General features: G+C 45.7%; 1 protein-coding gene across 2 annotated transcripts; it reads right to left on the bottom strand.

The window, feature by feature from the left end:
* Positions 1-4,042: 4,042 nt before the first annotated feature.
* On the bottom strand, positions 4,043-17,190 carry dyrk3 (dual specificity tyrosine phosphorylation regulated kinase 3). Of its 2 annotated transcripts, none has more exons than XM_071517822.1 (6): positions 16,271-17,190; positions 12,263-12,372; positions 8,175-8,380; positions 7,503-7,815; positions 6,944-7,360; positions 4,043-6,781 (listed from the first exon to the last, which is right to left on the bottom strand). In XM_071517822.1, the coding sequence occupies exons 1-6, from the start codon at positions 16,311-16,313 to the stop codon at positions 6,050-6,052; spliced, it is 1,821 nt and encodes a 606-aa protein (XP_071373923.1). In that variant the 5' UTR covers positions 16,314-17,190; the 3' UTR covers positions 4,043-6,049. The 2 variants fall into 2 exon arrangements, with proteins under 2 accessions (XP_071373923.1, XP_071373924.1); XM_071517823.1 differs by having other exon boundaries at positions 8,175-8,365.
* Positions 17,191-19,277: the final 2,087 nt, after the last annotated feature.

The raw sequence follows: 19,277 nt of genomic DNA, 5'->3' as shown, positions 1-19,277 counted from the left end.
TCTCCGCAGACAGGGGGTGAGTGAGTCATCCTCTATTCCAGTCCCAACTGTGACCCAGTCAGGCCATGTAAACAAGACAAGGAAACAGAATACCATGATATGGGAACCGTGGATACAGGCAGCAAATACAGTGGCAGTGGGGACTGACACGCAGCTAAGGTTAGAACATGCCAAGTAAAGGAAAAGCTCACAAAAACTAAAAGGTGACAAAAAAAACAAAACCTCGCTGTCATATGCATGCACACGTGCAAAGCTGCTCTACTCTGCAGCCTGTGTGGAATGCAGATTGGTGGGTTGGGTGGGCAAATGTTCCTGGAGCACAACCCCACCTCTCCCAACGATCTGCATCTGTTCAGCCTGTATAGACATGTGCTCAGCTGTGCATTTGTGTGTGTGACTGGTGTGAGCTCAGCTGTGAGTGTGTGTCATTGTGTGCATGAGTAAGAAACAGTGGGCCGTAGTCTGCCTTTGTGCATGTGGGGGCATGTGTTGTCTCACTCTGTGTGTGTGTGTGTGTGTGTTTGTGTGTTTGTGTGTGTGTGTGAATGCAGGAAGGGGACTAATGTGGCATTCTGCTGCTGCCTCCATTGCCTGGTTCATACCACAGTCAGCTGTCCCAGTGGACCATCGCCAGACGACACACATAGCTCTGGTGTGTGTCTGTGTACTCTGTGACCCAGGGCCGTGTGTGTTTATATCTGTGTGTGTGTGTGTCGTCCCCGCATGAGAAACTTTCCAGCATCAGAGAAAAAAAGGCTTGTATAAATGGAGGAGTGAAGTAGAGAGGAACCTGCGTCGGAGCAGTGAGTCATTGTTCTGGTTGAAGCTCCAGTCTAGAAGACACGAGTTCCTCTGGTGTATCACGACTCTCGCTGTGACATCACCACCACCGCATAGAGAATATCAAAAAAATGTAAATATGTGTGAAAGGTGAACAAATGGAACATTGTATACACACTGCTTTGGAAACAAGCCCTCATTGCAGCACTTCAAGCTCGCTAAGAGATATCAATCAAAGTGTTTTGTTCCTGAATGCAGCTTGAGTGAAGTTATCATTCATAGAGAATTTACAGGAAGAATGAAGAAAAATTATTTTGGGTTGTTTTGAGTGCAAATTTCTATTTTTGTGATTTTTGACAAGGATCCTCGCCTTCAAGTCGGACACTTCATTTAAAAACTCAAAAAAGATTTTTCAAACATTTAAAGGGACAATCAGTAATATTTTACTGGCTTGTTGCACAAAATGGGGGTTCGCAACTGTTGTTGATCAATTCCAGCCACTCTACTGTTTCCTCAATGGCTCCTGAGATTTCAGGCTTTCTTCTTTCTGTTGCTTAAGCGGCTAAAGGGTATTGGGTAAAGTTGGTTAGTGTTAGCTACAGCTTGGCCTGCTGACCTCTGGGTTGGCTGACAGCATCGCTAGCAACTGATTGCATCTTTTACTTGACTTGCTGTATAATAGTAACTGTAACTCTGTGGGATATTCTAAACATATGTTTGCAATGGGATATCTAGACAGTAACTTGGCAGCTCTCAACTGTAAGGCTACTTGGCTAGGTGGTGTCTCAAAACGTCACATAATGTCAATTTCAGGCCACCGTAGCTCATGGAGGGGTGAGAGGTTGGGGCTGAGCTGACGGCTTTGGCTGAGACTTGTGGACAAGGACACGTTTGCCGATGTTGTTGTAGTTCCTTTGGCTGCCGTTAGATGTTACTTAAGAGTCCATATTACTGATTGTTCCTTTAAAACAATATGAGTGTAACAATCTTTTAGATTTATTTTCTTAAAGTGTAAGATTTGGCCCTTGTTTTGTTTCCAGTCTGCTAAAAGACTAAATAGCAAAATTGAGAACCAATGAATTAGATAAACTTGGTAGAACATAGAATCAGCTAACTGAAAACAGGCTTTTTGTTATCTAACATGATGGTCCATGATTCACCACAAACACAATGAGCAGCTGGCTCCAGGTATCTGACTAATCACAACTAATCACAGGTATCCACATCACATGACATCATCATCAAAAGGCAAGAGAGACTCTGGAGAGAGAAAGAGAGAGATGCTTATGATGTTCTTTGAGCCAATCATGCAGCACCTTACAGATCAAGATGTCTCAACCCACATAGTGAGCACTGATCAGAGAGCTGTCACCAACCTGCCCCTCCTTGTCCACACACACACACACAGCTTGAAATCCCGCTGTGGCTCCATATGGTCTGCAGGCTTAGACTCTTCTAAACCTTCTCACATAAAGGAGAGAAGAGACACGGGGAGGGGAGAGGAGAAGGGAGGAGAGGAGAGGAGAGAGGAGAAGACAGGAGAGGAGGACAGAGGAGAGGAGAGGAGAGGAGAGGAGAGGAGAGGAGAGGAGAGGAGAGGAGAGGAGAGGAGAGGATAAGACATCTATTGTGTGTGGGTAAGGTTTGGTTTAGGGAATAGAAGTCAGTGTGCCAATGGGGGAGGTGGGAGCGTCAGTCCATATGGTCAGAAGGTGACTGGGTTGGTTTCTAATGGGATTGATCTAATCTGCTTTTACATTAATAGAGAGAGAGAGAGAGAGAGAGAGAGAGAGAGAGAGAGAGAGAAAGAGAGAGAGATTAAAAGAGGAACGTAAAGTCAAACTACTTAAACCAAGCAGAGTGCTTCAACGCTCCAGTCCCATGAAGCTCACCAGAATAGGTTCACATCTCGTCTCCCCACTTAAGCTGACTGTCTCCTTGTTCAAACTGATCTCATAGTAATGTGAATGATCACAATAATGAAGGCATGTTGACTTGTTGATGGAAAGACTGAGCCCCGCCCAGCACATGGCTGACGGCTATCCAAATTATTTAACCACCAGGTGTTTTTCTTTCTGTGTAAATCAGGTGACTGGAGATACCTGAGCGAATCTCTCCTACACATACCCAACCACCCACTTCACAAACTCAGCCGCCTCTCTCATCTCGTCTTCTGAATGATCTCGCCCAACCGGTTCCTCCTCTCTGTTATGTGCGTGCCTGGGTATTTCTCCCCTCCGGGCATCAGCCTTCAAGTGTAAACATCCATGAATCATCAGTGTCACAGGAGATGATCCGTCCATCGTCATTATCGCCGTTGGCATCATCATCTTCTTCTCCCACTCTTGTCTTCACAGGAGTATTTCTGGTAGTGTACCCACAGCTACGCATCTGCTGCTCCACCATACAGCTGGGAGAGAGAAGAGGTGGGGTTAGATGGGCGAGAGGGGGGGAGCAGAAGCCTATGGTGAGAAGAGGAGGTGGGGAAGTGTAGAAGTACTTTGACAGATAGGAACTAAAATAGCCTTGGTGAAAACAAGATCAAATTGGCTAACCAAACCCACATGCTCTGACTGATCTGGACTGATTTGATTACATTTTTAACACATACACAGACACACACAGATCATTACATAGTGCACCAGAAGAAAAATAATACCTAGTCTATGCAATGACACACAAAATGGCCCATTTAAAACCTTAGTCCATGTTGTAAAATGTTTATGGTATGGTTTTAGCAAACACAAAGTACAAAGCGGGCCTTAGATGTTAGGTGTCAAACAAAAACAAAATAACTTGGTTCTTGTCTCTATACCACTGGTTCCCAAACAGAGGTCCAGGTGCTGCCACAGTAGGGGTCTTGGAAAAATGGGAGCGCAATTTGATTCCATCCAATAGAAGTTTGGTGAGAATGTGGAAGAATGATTACTCTGAACCAAAGTTTTACTTTCTCCATTGTCTCTCGCCATCTCCCCACTTACGGTACAGGCAGCTATCAAGTTCTGTACTAAATAACATCCAACAAGTCTCAACTGATAGAGCATCCACGGAACAAAATCTTATCGTCTCGCTGGCTGGATTTGTGGGTTCTTGACATGAAAAAGTTTGGGAATCCTTGCTCTATGCCATGCTTCACATGGATGAAATACACGTATGTTTTTCTGATGCAACTTACCCGTTTAAACACTTTGGTCAATGTGTGTAGCAAACCAGAAATCACTCCGGGACAGAACATTTCAATTAATAATCATTTTTATTTTCTTTAGAAAAAGAAACTATCACAAGTTCATTTGGTTACTGTACAGTTTCTCTTCTCATAGTCACTCAGTCTGTATAACAGGTTGTGATCTCATGCTGGAACACCAAACACCCTCCTACTAACTCACACCACTAGTACAACATGACAGCATACAACTTTCTCTTTTTCAGCTTCTGCATTTACATCCTCTGATCTTCTTGAGCGAATAGCAATAGAAACCACTTCTATAAAAAAAAAAAAAAAAAAACGGAGACAGAGTAGAAATCCCTGACAGTTTCCCGTGGAGAACGAGAGGGACGAGAGAAAGAACAGAGGGGTGGCTTGAGGTTTTACCCTGAACTCTTTGAGTGGTGTGGTCCATACAACATGCACCTAGTGTGTTAGTGTGTGTCTGTGTGTGTCTGTGTGTGCGTTTGGACAGCACCATAATTCACGATGTGTGAGTTTAAGAGATTCCCCGCCCTACATGACAGAGTGAGGAAACAAGAGAGAGAGAACGGGTGGGGGAGGAGAGAGAATCTAGGTCACATTGTGGAGCATGCAGACCCCCTTTTTGCATTCTCTCGCTCTCAGTGGGCAGAAATGCATGCATGTTCATCCGCAGTCAGGACAGAGGACTGCAAGTAGAAGAGAGCTAATATAAGGGTAGGGGATGTATCAAGTATGTCTCCCTGAGAAACACCTCTTTCTTCAGTACCATAAAAACCTCATGCTCCACCTGTCACTGGCCTGTCCTACCAACTCCTTTACACCCCACCCACCTCCAAATCCTGGCTCATATTTGACTCATACTGCTCTTCATATTATCCCATGATCTTTCTAGCCTTGCACTTTTCCTCCAGTAGCTTTAATGAAAACATTGCCAACATCATAGCAGCCAATAGCGGGCAATGAAAGGGTGGCATGCGTTCACACTTTACCCCTCACTTTCCAGCGCCAACTTTCCTTGCAATCATCCCACAGGTGTGTGTGCGCAACGACTTGCAAATCTGTATGAGTTTATGTGTGAGCCAACCTCACACAGCAGTCTCATGCAAACCACTTTGTGAAGTACAGAGAGTGAGGGCGACACCTTTGTGACAGAGTTAGAGTGGAGTTACTGTCCCTTCCCCCACTCTTCTCACTCAAATGGTGGAGGGGGCTGTAACAGGCCGTCCCATACCCTCTCTATGACTCGCACAGTAGCACCACATACCAAAAATACGCACACAGACACACCAACGCCACATACTGAGCTGACATGCAAGCACCAGGGATCAGGAAAGGTAGAAAAAGAGCGCAAATAGAAAAAATGAGGAAGTGCAGGCTTAATTTATTGCTAAAAAATATTTTCCTAATCATTCACTACACAATGCCAATCCCTCATTATCTGTGTAAAGGCGTGTATGTTGTATGTATGAGTGATAATTATGTTTGTGTGTGCAGGGCCTAAAACTAGAGCATGATTCGTTCTCTATGAAATCAAGGTGGGTGAACAGATCTTTGCTACCTGATACATGAGTCATCTCTGTAGCCCTTTTCAAGTTTCACTCTTAAAGATAAACACTGCCCGAGAAGGGTGGTGAAATATGAGTGTTGAGAGTGTATGAAAGAGAGACAAGTGACAGTGCAGGTGTGCTTGAGTGTGTGTAACTCAAACACTCACGTGAGAAAACACACAGGTAAAAACATTTGCTCATGTACAGAGCTATCCACTCACACAAAGAGTTTTTAAAAAGCAATGTCTAAATCAAACCTTATCAATGGCTGTAGACAGAAATCACACAGCCGCTCAAGGAAACTGCTGTATAAAAACTTGTAGAGCGTTTTTTTTATTGTCTCTCTCTCAGTTCAGCTAATATTAAAAACCAGGACCTGGGGTGTCGACACCGCTCAGTATAAAACAAATAAAAGAACAACCAAACGAGTTTTAAAACCTAGGCTCCACTCATGTCCATACTCCTACCCCTCCTGAGGAGTGGAGAGGGGATGAAGTGGAGGGAAAGAGGAGAATAGAGGGTCTCTCTCTCTCTAGGAGACAAGTTTGGGTAGGACCGTGCGGAGAGGTATGGCCTCTCCTGAGTCTCCCATCATGTTGCTCCTCAGTTTGTTGTTGGTGGCTGTGGTGCCCAAGCCAGGCCCCCCCTTGGCCAGGATGGAGGGGAAGGAGGTGCTGTGGTGCTCGGGGAGCCTCTTCACCGTGGCCCCCTGGCTCTTCTCGGCGCCGGGCAGGGGCTTGGGCAGCCGACGGTACAGCCAGGGGTGCCTGAGGGCTTGGCTGGGGGTGAGGCGAGACGAGGGGTCCCAGTCCAGACACTTCTTTATGAAGTCAGTAAAGGTGGGGTCCTCGCAGCCCTTGAGCGCAGCACTCCACTCCTTGCTACCTGGAGGGCCTCTCATCTTGCCGCGGCGGGAGCGAGACCCTGTCAGCACAGTGGCCCCCGTGGGCAGGGTGTTGGCTCCGCAGTAGCGCGGGTGGCCCTTGGAGTTGATGAAGTTCTTTGCCCGTTTGGCCTGTTCCAGAACCTTCTGTGGAGGCATGCCCAGCAGCTCCATGACACAGGCCAGCTGGTCACCCTCGTCCTCCCCGGGGAACAGGGGGTACCCAGTCAGCAGCTCAGCCAGTATGCAGCCGAAGCTCCACATGTCGATGGGCAGGCCGTAGCGCGAGCCAAGGATCACCTCTGGAGCACGGTAGAAACGAGACTGGATGTAGGTGTACACCCGCTGGTGTTCAAAACAGCTGGAGCCAAAGTCTATCACCTGGCAGAGACAGGGTGCAGAAAGCAACAGTCAGTGAGTGTTTGAGTGAGCATGCTCATCAGATGTACATGACTTATTGTAAGGCTTGTACACAATAGGGCAAAGCCATAGTCTAACCTCTGCATGGATAACACACCATCATGAATGTGTCGCATGTCCTACCTTGATGCCGCTGCGTCCCTGCTGTTTGAGCAGGATGTTCTCTGGCTTCAGGTCACAGTGGATGATTCTGTGTCTGCTCAGGGCCTCCAGACACTGCAGGATTGAGTGGGCAAACTTCCTGACCAGCGGCAGGCTGAAGCCCTGGAACTTGTTCCGCTTGATCAGCTCGTACAGGTTCATGCTCAGCAGCTCAAAGGTCATACAGATATGGTTGCGGAAGGTGAAGTTCTCAAGCATGTGCACAACGTTCATGGTGCCGTTGCGATCCTGCTTGCGCAGGTGCTCCAGGATGCGGATCTCCTCCTGCGCCTGCCTGTGGAAGCGTTTCTCGTTGCGCACCATCTTCAGGGCCAGGTGCTGCTGCAGTTTGTGGTCGTATACCTTGGCCACCTGGCCGAAGCTACCTTTACCGATTACCTGAAGAGGGAGAGAAAGAGAGAGGGAGGATACTGGGTTAGCTAAAACCAAGAGAACCAAGGTCATTGGTTTCACAGACCCATGACTGTAAATATGTTGGTCAACAAACACCAAGGAACAGCAAGATAACTATGTGACCGACCTTGAGGAACTCATAGCGGTAAGCCAGGTGGTCATGGGGTACGTGGATGTAGCCCCCCTGCTCGTCATCATAGCCGCAGTTGTTGTTGCCCCCAGCAACGGCGGGCCTCTTCTTGGCGTTGGGTCCCAGGAAGTAGATGTCTGGGTATGAGTGGATTTCCGTCTGCTCCAGGGTGGTCAGTTGGGAACGGTACTGTCTCAGAGCCTGCTCAGGAGTGAGGGGGCCACACAGCTTGCCACTGCCTGTACCGTTCCCTCCAGTCCCAGTTCCCTGTGGGCCAGACGATTCGCTGGAGCCCTTACTGGAGCCCGTGCTGTGGCCAACAAGCATATTATTAGAACCAACCTGGAAACAATCTTAATAGGATTAATGATAAAAGTACTGAACAAATGAACTGGACAACAGAAGCAGTGTCTTTCTAGATTATCTTGAGTTTTTGTGCAGTTTAATTACGCATATATACACAGTTGAGAGGTAGTAACTGCAGATGGAAATACATTTTTCCCAGCATTATTAATGATAAATATTTAGCTGTCATGGGCCATTAGCAAGGTATTCTTCTACCAGTCTCAGAATGACAAAAAAAACATTTATGTAGCTGGCCACCCTTTACATTTATGCTTAAATTACAGACTGGGCCATTGAGTGTGCTTATACACATGCACTTCTAACCTGTCCACACTGCGCTCCTTGGACAGGCTGGAGGCTGGGGCAGGTCTACCGGGCGCCTGACCAGTGGTCCCGCTGTTCTGAGTGGTTGCTGTGCTAACAGCATTGATCTTCCGATTGTAAGTGGAGTCTTCATACAGGTACTTGACCTTCAGCTGACCACCTCGTACAGTCACCTGATCCCTCATTACACCCTTGTTACTGACCACCTATGAAAGAAAGGCAGAAACAGACAGTAGACAGAAAGAGATGGGCATTAGAAAATGAACTGGTAAACACTGGCCTGTAGCTTCTATACAGTCTATGATTGGGTGTAATTATTGCAGTTCATTGTGTAGAAGACATGTAGTCCATTGTGTTGTGTGAATGTGTTCAATAGAGCGAAGAGAGGACCTCTGTGTGGATATGCGTGTCTGTGTGTGCTTGACCAGTGGTACTAGGTCTGACTACAGACTAGTGGCACATTGTGCAGAATAGGGGCCACTTGTAACCTGCAAAAGACTTAAACTGAGAGGCAAAACATTCATGTACAAAACATTTCCTTGATGCCTTCAAACATGTCAATATTATACAAAAACTATAGTACAGAGCTAACCAGTCTGGCAAGCGCATTTTGCAAGCAAAGCGGAGTGCTGATGGCAAATGTTCAAGAGGTTGACTGTGAAAACAACTGTATCAAGGTGGCCCCAGGCTAAATCTATTCACATAGCACTGCAACACACCCACAGATGGATCAGTGGCAGTGAATCTGGATCAGGCTGGAGCAGAGACATCACTTAAGACATCACTTAAGGAGTGTGTGGCTAGCTAGCAGATCTAGCTCAAGCTTTCGTATCACAACATCCAAGCCCAAATATCAACAGCTGTAACTTCTGAGTCAGGGCTGGTGAGCCACTAGCAGAGATGCAGCTAGCTGTGGGTGAACCAGCACAACAGGATCTAGATCCTGTTAGGGAGAAAAGCCTGGGGACTGAGGCTAAGGCTGTGTTCACATTGCGGAGCTGTTTCTGCTTGAAATCCGCGATCCGCTACAGTTTTGAAAAAAGTGGCAGAAACTAAGCAGAGCGGTAATGGGTGGCGCTCAGTTTGTTGCCAGGCAACCAACGTAGCGCCGAGCGTGATCACGGTAAAATCTGAGATCTCCCTAGCAGCCGGTGGTGAGTGCGGAATCCGCGCCCTTCCAGAGGAAATAATGGCATTTTAGCGGTCACCGCATGCGTGTGCATATGCACGTGTACACACACACATGCACATACACAGACAGACACACTCTGACCCCCCAACCAATACACATGCATGTGTGACCCACATCCCTGTCTGGCTACTATTTTGTTAACCAGCTGTTTAAAATCAAGTACAGTTATAGGCAAGCTTTGTCTCAAGATTCCTATACATTTTCCATTTCTAAAAATTCCAGCATTTATCTTCTTGAAAGGATTTAAAGATTTTGGTTGGGGTTCATTCTGATGAATACAACAAATATCACGTTATATGAAATGACAGTGGGGTCTACAACTGCAATTAAATGTTGTGTCATGGGGATTGTATGTGTATTTAAACGAATCTAACTAAACAATTACATTGCGTCATACTTGTCCAGAATATTTGTCCAATTCCCAAGTTTTAACACCTGGAAATGATCAAATTAATTTTTCCATTTTTGCGTAGAAACCCTGTTGTCTAGTCAAGCCTAGTCTGCTAGTGTTTCTGCGATCTTTGAATAAGGCCACCTCTGCTTGGGAGGATGAGAAAGCAGGCTAGACGTGTTAGAGGAAAACTCTACAGTCTGGCTCTGGGCTGCCAGTAAACAGCTTCGTTTCAGCAACCCCAGGAATTCATTCCTCCTCCCTCCCTCTCTCTCCCTCTCTTCTTTCTCTTACCAGCGGAAAGAACCTTCCACAAGATTATGGAGCAGAAGGGAAATGACAGTCATTAAAGTTAGATTATACTCTCAAGCTCCTGAAGCAGTGTGGCTGTTAATAAGACACACGGTCATACACTTCGCCTGAGCTTCTCGTGCAGATATGCAACAGAGGCATAAATATTAAAAGCGTCGTTCTCTCACTCTCTCTCGTTCACATAAACACTCCTTATTTTAGTGGTAGAGTGGTTTCAACCAGCTGAGGGAGGGAACATCTGGACACTAATGTTTTCTTTTTTTCCCATTGCTGAGCGTGAAGATTGCTAGGCTGTCCTGTGGAGCCTCTGCCGATCTAGGGGCAGAAACCAGGTCAGCTGATAAAGACAACACAACAAGGAAACATACTCTTAAAGTAGGTGTTGATATGTTCCACTGACAGAGGACCTGACTTGGTGTGTGTGTGTGTGTGTGTGTGTGTGTGTGTGTCTGTGTGTTGCAGGCATGATCCTAAAATAGAGGTGGCATGCAGGATGAGTTTCCATACATGTAACCATATAGTCTTAACTTATCACAAAAGCCCCATTGCAGACCCAGGGTCATATGCAGCTGTTGCCCTGAATGTTGTACTACAAACACAGTGGACTACATTGATTGAGTCCCTTCACCCACACACACACACACACACACACACACACACACACATACAAATGCAGGCATAAAAATCAAAAGCTTTCAACATGTGGAGTTCCAACCGTACTGGATTATTGATTGCCTGGGCTGGGGTGTGATCAGGATAACACATAAAACAAGTGACAATTAATGGGAAGAGAAGCAGGAGAGTGTGAATCTTATCTACTGAGGGTGGAGAGTCCTCTGTGTGCAAATCTACACAGTGCAACAGATGGAGAAGAGCTAATCTCTTTGCCGTCAGAGAAACACCTAAGCATGCTTTTCTCCTTCTGTCAAACACACACACACACACCTCTCTAGCACACCTCAACACATGTAGCATACACACAGACTTTTGTCACACACACCTCAGGAAATCCTGGTCATCAAGATATAAATGCTGGGTCATAACTATCAGAATTGATGTTGCTGGTGGTGTTGATCTCTCTCCATATCTCTCACTCACTCTCACTGATTAAAAATGTAGGAAAAAACAGAACTGAATGCTACTATATGCTGTTAATTTCATTTGTCTGCCTCTCCCTCGCACAAGGACCAGGAACGACTTTATTTAAATGGTGTAGAGCACAAGACAACTCGATGTGTACTGTATACACAAAGACACACGGGACTGGGATGAGCTACTGGCAGTCACATTCAATTGAGGATATTACCTCTGTGAGGGATGGAGGGAGTGCAAGAGAGAAAATACAAAGGAGGAACAGGACTAGAAAACTAGGCCTAAGCTCTGTGTAGGCGAGGCGAGGAGAGGGAGAATTGTTGATTGGTGATTTTGTTTGTGGGTCAGATTTTCAAGCCCAATAAATCTTTACAATCTATCAGACCAGAATATCCTGTGCTACATGTATTTTCTGCCAAAGGGGCTATTCAGAGAGGCAACCTATGCGGCAAGGTATTCTGCTAATCCTTTGTGGCATATTTATGTGCATCTACAACCCCTGCATCTATTGATCAGCAAAAAAAACAAGGCAAATGACAACAATATATGTGGGTCAATCCACTGAAGCCTATGACCTCCACCTTACAAATGAGTCTCATTGGTCTAATGGTATCCTCACAAATATTCATAACTATGGGTGGGCTTACAGGTCACAATGGCTTGTGGCACTTCTGAATTACAAACATTCCCAGGGCTGGTTATACCTCAGCTCTCTTCCTTATGTATTCACTTTGGCTGGAGGAAAACAATGGCCACTTCACTGGTTACCAGCCAATCAGAGACAGTTATGGAGGATTACCTGCTGCGACACACACATTCTTGCATATCCTCTGGCACAATATTAGTCATCACATCTTATTCCCCTTGAGCGCTATGACGTCTTAGCTGAATTACATAAGTTGAAGATAAGCTCACCTATCCTGTCATGCAATACTGGAGGCTGGATTGAGGAAAGGAGGAGGGGCGCAAACGGGATGAATAGAAACAGGGCATGAGTAGGGAGTATCTCTCTTTGGAACAGGATGTCTGGACACAGTGTGTTTCAGCACAGGAAATAGGGCTTTAGTGACTCTGTATGTGTGTATGCATGTATACACTTACCGTGTGTTTGGGCATCGGGGGCAGCCCAGAGGGACTGTTTGTATCCGCTTCGTCTTTCAGGATGTGGTCTGTCCTCATGTACGAGTCATACAATCCATCGCCATGGCGTGCTAAAGGAAGTAAACAAAACCAAAAATATAAAAATCAGTGGAACCATCAAATCTACACAAACACACACTCAGTGAGGATGGGGTTCAGAGGACAAGTCTCAGGAATGCAATCTAATCTCCTCCACAGAGATGGACAATCACCCCGGTTCTTCAAACCAGTCAAAGCCCCATCGATTATTTCATCAATCAACCTATCCATTCCAGTAACTCCCCAAAGACCAAAACAAATAATTTGATGTGACCACACAATTCCCCAGAGCTAACCTCAGCAAGCTAGCCCAAGTCCACTGCTCTCAGTAGGTGAGTGGAGCTCCTACTACCACAGCAACATAGCTAGGGATGCAAATTTTCAGAACTTTCCTTAATCGATCGTCGGTCACGTTAATGACCAATTAATCATTATGTAAAAAACAGCTTTTGACATAGAAAATACAACATGTGTGTTTTTACACCTGTCTTTAGGCCTACTCAACAAGTTACTCAACCAAGCATAATTCAAAAGAGTCTGAACCCCCGACAACGGACGTCAGTGTTTCCCACAGGCTGAAAATTTACTTTCTTTAGGGTTAATTACTTTTTGGGTGTCCAACGGAACCCAACTGGCGGAATATGCAATGAAGTCTCTGCACTGCACTCGTGTTAACTTTCTCAGTGTTGAGCAGCGCTAGAATTGTCCTATTGAAAAGTATCAAGTAATGCGAAGTGAATTTTTCGCACAGCGCAAGTACATACAAAGTCAATGCAAAGATGCGAACAGACGTGATTTTGCACCGGGCGACACGTATGATACGTGTCGTATTTTGTGACGGCGAAATTCACCTCAGACGCGTATTCGCGCAAGTTGAAATTTTTCAACTTGAGCAGAAAATTTGCGTGACGCTGTGTCGCGAAAGCCTATCAGCGTTGAGATTCTCCCAACGTCACTGATGTCCCGATGTCCTGACGTTGAATCACAAAATGGAGGATACGCTAATAGCAGCCGTCTGTGGGCTCCTGGAGCTGTATGACACAAGTCTCCTGGCATACAGAGACCATAACAAAAAGGAGAGGGCTTGAAGAAAAGTCAGCGAGGAAGTTGGACTACCTGGTAAGTTCTGAAAATATGTGTCTGTTACTTTATTCCAGCTATCGGTTGTACTTTACTATGAACCAAGTTAGCACAAGCATTAGCCCCAGTTAGCACAACTGTTAGCACAGCTGGCTTTCCCGGCATAATGTTACTTGAATATTCATGGGTTGGGTACTCGCGTTACTCGAGTACGCGAGTAAACACATGATCCCGCGGTCAAACTCGCGCGAGTAACGTGAGGCAAAGATTCGCTTCGCGTTTGGTGTGAACGCACCTTTACAACACATACGAGTTCGGAGAAAATGTGGAATTTTATTCTTTTTTTAAGAAGGTTTTCAGAACGGGAGACGGACTGTCAGGTTGAGTACAGAGCTACTGCATCACCAAATGACAGACATGATGTGATGAGCAGTTTATGTATTGGAAACAATGGCACGACAATCTACTGGTTTATTTAAGAATAAGAGCGTATCTACGTGGTCAGGGGTGAGTCCAGTGCGCAGACTGGTGTCAGTCAGTCCATCCACTGAAACACACACTCCGGGGGAACAGCTGTCCCGGGTCGGGAGGCACAAATAGTGTTGCACCAACTTCGCCAGCCGGGAGAATGCATTCTCTTTCATTGTGCTTGTAGAGGTGCTGTATTTCAACTTTGTATTACAATGTTTACAATGAACACTGTTGTCTTTTCGGGTGTAATGCTTCCACCCGCTTGCTTGGCTTTCTTCTTCCTCTGTTTAGGCGGTGAAAGTTAAATTGCGCCCTTGTGGCGATAAATCATTTCCGGAAAAAAATGAGAAATAGCACATAACATACATTATCGATTAATATATGCTTGATCGATCAAATTGTTAACAGTGATTAATCGATCATCGATTAATCTAGCCCAAATTTGCTGGCGCAAAAGGCCAGTATTAACAGACCCAATACATTGTACCCAAGGCCAGGGCTCAGAACTGACCAGCTTAGACAGGGCTTAGGGTCTCAGAGCGCTAGCGTTGCAAGTGGTATTATTGGCCTAATGGGAGTAACAGATGCCTCTATGACGACAGCATCTTTCCGTCTGCCCATCTGTCCATTCAGGCCGAGTCATGTACTGGACACACCAGGTGTGTTCAGAAATAGAGCCGAGATGGAAGGATGAGGATGCTTGTCATTCAGTAATGCTGTACGCTCTCACCTCAGTGGCAGGCCGCCAAACACATAATGCAAGATGATACAGAATGGGTGAAAGAAGATGTCTGTGGGAGGAACCCAGTTACTCAAATGACAAACCCCATCACCCAGCTGTTCATCTCAACAATCATTTTAGTTTACACACTGGTTGCTTCTGCTACTTGCTGATGCAAGTCAATAGAAATAAACTGCTGGTATTAATCTCTCTGATAGCTTGTAATGGGGTTGAGTAGCCTGTTGGCACAAGCCATGTGTAGGGATTTTGGGCTGGGTTAGCTTGTTAGCAAAAGCCCAAAAGAGTGATAGGTTTGGTGTTGGCTGTGGCTAGCCCAAGAGAGTGTTGTAACCATGTGCAGGTGCGTCAGAGCCCTTGTCCCTAGTGCTAGGCTGTCAACAGACTGGCTCCAGGACAGATTAGACCTGCTGCCTGGATACAGAGGCATTAGACCTGCACAGCACAGCAAACAGAGGCATTAAGGCTCCACACACATTATTAGGCAAGCACATACCCCATTAGTCCTCTACGAACTCCTAATCACACACTGGGGGCTCAGCACTTTCTGCACAGTATCTGGCTCCATTGCCCAAGCAAACCTTCCAAGAACATTAACAGAACAGAATCCAAACCTATACGCAACCAAACATCTAGCCTACTACACTCAGCTGGCTTTCAACTCTCCACACTGAGAAAATCCTCAATGAAGGACACACAGCAGAGGGTAGAGAACAAAGTTCAGGCAAACAGACTTACAGCAGATCATATATCATAAAACGTGTGTGTATGCATGTGGTGGGGGAGGCAAAGTGACAGTTTCTTGTCCTCCTGTTCCCAGTATTCTGCACAAAGTGTCCCCTTACAGACAGAGGCTACTGCGATTGTCAATTTTTGGGCCAAATTTGATGTTGGGCGTATGGTAGTGAACAAAATGTACTTACATGTATGCAGTATATGCATAACTTAAAAGATCAGCTATTACCCCTAACATACAACACACATAAACCCAAAACAAACAGAACCTAAAAATGAATTCAATACCAAATAAATGTATAGTACCATTAAATTGATTGTGATAAGCTGTTATCAGCGATGACAATGCCTTGGCTGTGGTATTACAATTCAGTTGATCAATGAAAATAAACCAGCACGGGTTAGGAGGGCTTATCAAGCACTGATAAGACAACGCTTACTACAGAGAGTCGTCGAAACCTGGGCAGAGCTTTCCTGGGTGTCTTCCAAAGTACGCACAGATAGAGGAGTCTTGTGATTGACACGAAGTTGCAAGCAAAAGAAAACATGTTTACAACTCGCGTCTTGTAAAATGGCCGAGGCATTGTTACATTGCATGTCAGTCGTCTGTCCAGAGAATGACACGACGTGGCATTCAAGTCAGCACCAAATAACAATTTGTCAATCAAAGAGCTTTTAAGAGGGATCTACGACCGGCCCAAGATATTTCTGTAAATGCCAGAGTTCCTTGAGGGCGAAACCAATGCCCTGACATGACTGGCAGCTAGTATTTGTGTAACCTACAACTCGTCTTCATTCTGTAAAAAAGAACTGTGGCAAATGCATAAGCAGAGCATACATGTTTGGACAACATTATAATACAACAAACAAAGGGTAAAAATACAGTAAGACTTCGTTGTGGTTACCTGTTGCTATTGGGCCCTCTGGTTTTCTGCTTATTATCATCATGATTGCAATTTATATTTGATGCCAGCATCCGAAGTGTAAATATAAAAAAATCTCCAGAACAAGAAAGTAGGAAAAACAATGGTTGTAACGTGCGTTTACTAGCTTACTTAGCTATTAGCATAACTTTGCCCTAGTAACGTTAGTGTTAATAAATGCAGTCCAAGTGACCATTAGGTTGAACTGTCGATTTAACTAACTCGATTCTTATCTTTACCTTGGAGTTAACTTTTTTTGTGCCACCTACTTATCACTATGTAATCCCCCTTGTTCTTCAAAAAATATGCAGTTGTGTGTTCAGTGTGCTCTCACACTCGCCCTGGCTATCATTAGCCTTGGCTGCAATTTGAAAAAGTTGAGCAGGCGGTGGGGGTCGTTTCCCTACGCTAGCTAGCTAGCTCGCACAGCCACAAAAACACTCGTCCGCCTGGGCGCCGCTCCCTCTGTTAAAAATAGTTTGAGTCCGAAAATTATAGCTTGGTGGTCTAACCCGAGTGCCCCTCGCCTTTCTCTGTCGATGGAGAGTGTCGATCCAGAGCACCATCCCCGTGCTTATTCCCGGTTAGCTGGCTTGTAGCAAACAGCGATGCTACCACTCGTTAGCTGTGCTTGGCTCCGGATGAACCCGCAAGATTTTGTCCTCCGGTGGGACAGCTCGGGGCTGCTTCACTTGTCTTGAGGGATGGCTAGCCAAAACAGGCTAGCTCGCTAGCTGTACTCGGGCCAATCATGCCCCATGTTAACCGCAGACATAACAGCCGAGGGCATCCCCTTGGAAGAAAACCTTCACCTGCAGTCAGGACAATAAAGCGGCAGTGTTTAATCCGTCTTCTCTGCGGTAGGAGTATCTTATTCGACGTAGCTCGGTGTGTTGTTGCTAAGGGCGTCTTCTCTGTGCTCAGTGTGGTGGCGTCATCAGACAGACAGAGGGGGATGAAGGAGGGCGGTGCTTAGCGTCCATCTTTGCTCAAGGCAGAAGGGCGCCCCGCAGCGTCCAACTGGAGCTCTGCTTTGTGGTCACACGTGAGAACTGTGCGTGCTTAAGTAATGCAATTTTGCTCCTTATCTGAAACTCGCTATAGCATAAAGCCTGCATTTTGTGATTTATAAATCCAAATGCATTGTGCACGGCCCAATCATTTCGTAGGTTTTCACTGCACAAAGCTTGGGACAGAAGGGGATTATCTCTCCTCAGACACACAGTGCTCTTGGTCATTCACTTAGTTTGGCAAATATAGCTCACCCTTGCTGGCAAGTTGAACCATGGTCATGGATTGAAACAGGAGAGGGTATGGAGATATATACAGGGCTAGATATAGTAAGGGGCAGGGCAGAGGACAGGCCGAGTGAGACAGGGCAGGCATGAGATGGGGGACAGGCTAAATTCAGATAGTGATATGTGGTCCGGGCAGAGGGTGATGCTAATCTTAGCTCTTTCTCAGAGGTGAGAAGAGGGGTCTGTCTATATTTGCTGCCATAAATAAGCATACTGACACAGTTTCTGGCTGACCTCTGGGCAGCAGCCAGTCCCTAAGGCCAGCTTGGCAGTGCTGATTATTCTTAGATGGTGGTGTATAGAGAGAGTAGGGTGACAATACCTTTAAATTGATCTGCTTATTGCACTTTCCTCTCAAAATGGTCCAAGGTATTAGTGTGAGGAACAAGCCCAGGTCTAATCACTGCCAGTGAATTTACAGCCACAGCAAAGCTACCTATAGGTCCTTGTGGGGGTTGGGGGCTCCGTCTGTATTTGGTCTCAGATCCTGTGACAGACACTGACACCTGTGGGTTTATTGGTCTAACACTTCACTTTGGATGCCCTTTGAAATCAGAATCTGTCTGAAAACAACCATAGGAAAGATACAGTATTGTTGTGTAAAGCTGTTGGAGTCACAACAGAACTGAAATCATTTGTTCTCATATCAAGTATATCAGAGCTTCTATGACAATAAAATTACACAGACAGACATGCACAAACATGCATATGCACGTGCGCGCGCACACACACACACACACACACACACACACACACACAGTCTTACTTATGTCAGTTTTGGGGTGTTTACATAGACTTACATTCATTTCCTGGAGACTTACCCTAAACATAACCATAACCACTACTTGCCTAAACCTAACCCTTACCCTAACCTTAATCTAACCCCAACCTTAACCACTGACCCAAAAATCAGCTTTTTACCAATTGGGGACACGGCTTTTGTCCCCAGTTGCACAAGCCATCCCCAATCAATTGGTCTTAAGTCTGGTGTGTGTCCCTGAAAGTGACTTAAGTCATACCCACACACACACACACACACACACACACACACACACACACACACACACACACACAGTTGTTGCACTGACTGAATCATGTAAATGCAATTTAGATGAGGTGTTGCCACCTGCTGGTGACTTGAAAGCAATACAGTGGCTACTGTTGGAAAGCAGAGAACTCAGCGCTCACTCCCTGGACCACTACCAGACAAGGATGCTGCAAATCACTGCCCCTGCACCCCTGCCCCGCGCTCATAGTTATAATAGGAGGAAATTCTCGCTCCTAGAGCTGGTAGGAATTCTGTATCTTGCTCAAAGACACTTCAGCTGGGCGGACACATGCCAACCTGGGGACATGAACCCATGTTCTCCTTGCTCACTCTGCAACCCTGCCACACCCTATACTAAATAAATAAATAAAAACCTAGCCTATCAAGATATAACTGAGAGGCATCTCTTCAAGGCACCTCCTCTGCTAGGAGAAATCCTGTAGTTCTTTCCTGACTTAGAAACACAGTTCCTGTGAGTGCATGAAAACAACATGAAACACAACATTTTATATATGATCTAATTTACATGAAGTTAGCTTTCTATTCAATTTAGGGATGAAGACCCATACATTGGGAGCCATAGGTCTCATGAGTTATTGAGAGGAACACTGCAATTTTACAGACAGCTCAAAATGAGAAATAG

This window comes from Centroberyx affinis, unplaced genomic scaffold, assembly GCF_046629955.1.
Source record: "Centroberyx affinis isolate AG114_WGS23_722 - 3 ecotype Tasmania unplaced genomic scaffold, CSIRO-AGI_Caff_v1 ptg000522l_1, whole genome shotgun sequence".
Taxonomy (NCBI): domain Eukaryota; kingdom Metazoa; phylum Chordata; class Actinopteri; order Beryciformes; family Berycidae; genus Centroberyx; species Centroberyx affinis.
The sequence above is the reverse complement of the archived record's forward strand: the minus strand, read 5'-3'. Positions and strand labels throughout refer to the sequence as shown.

Bases quoted from the DNA above. Each gene is read 5' to 3' on its own strand.
- dyrk3 (XM_071517822.1), bottom strand. From the start codon at position 16,313: ATGATGATAATAAGCAGAAAACCAGAGGGCCCAATAGCAACAG. The intron at 7,816-8,174 runs GTTAGAAGTGCA...TGTTGGCCACAG, and splicing joins AAGGAGCGCAGTGTGGACAG to CACGGGCTCCAGTAAGGGCT. The intron at 6,782-6,943 runs GTAGGACATGCG...TGTCTCTGCCAG, and splicing joins AGGGACGCAGCGGCATCAAG to GTGATAGACTTTGGCTCCAG.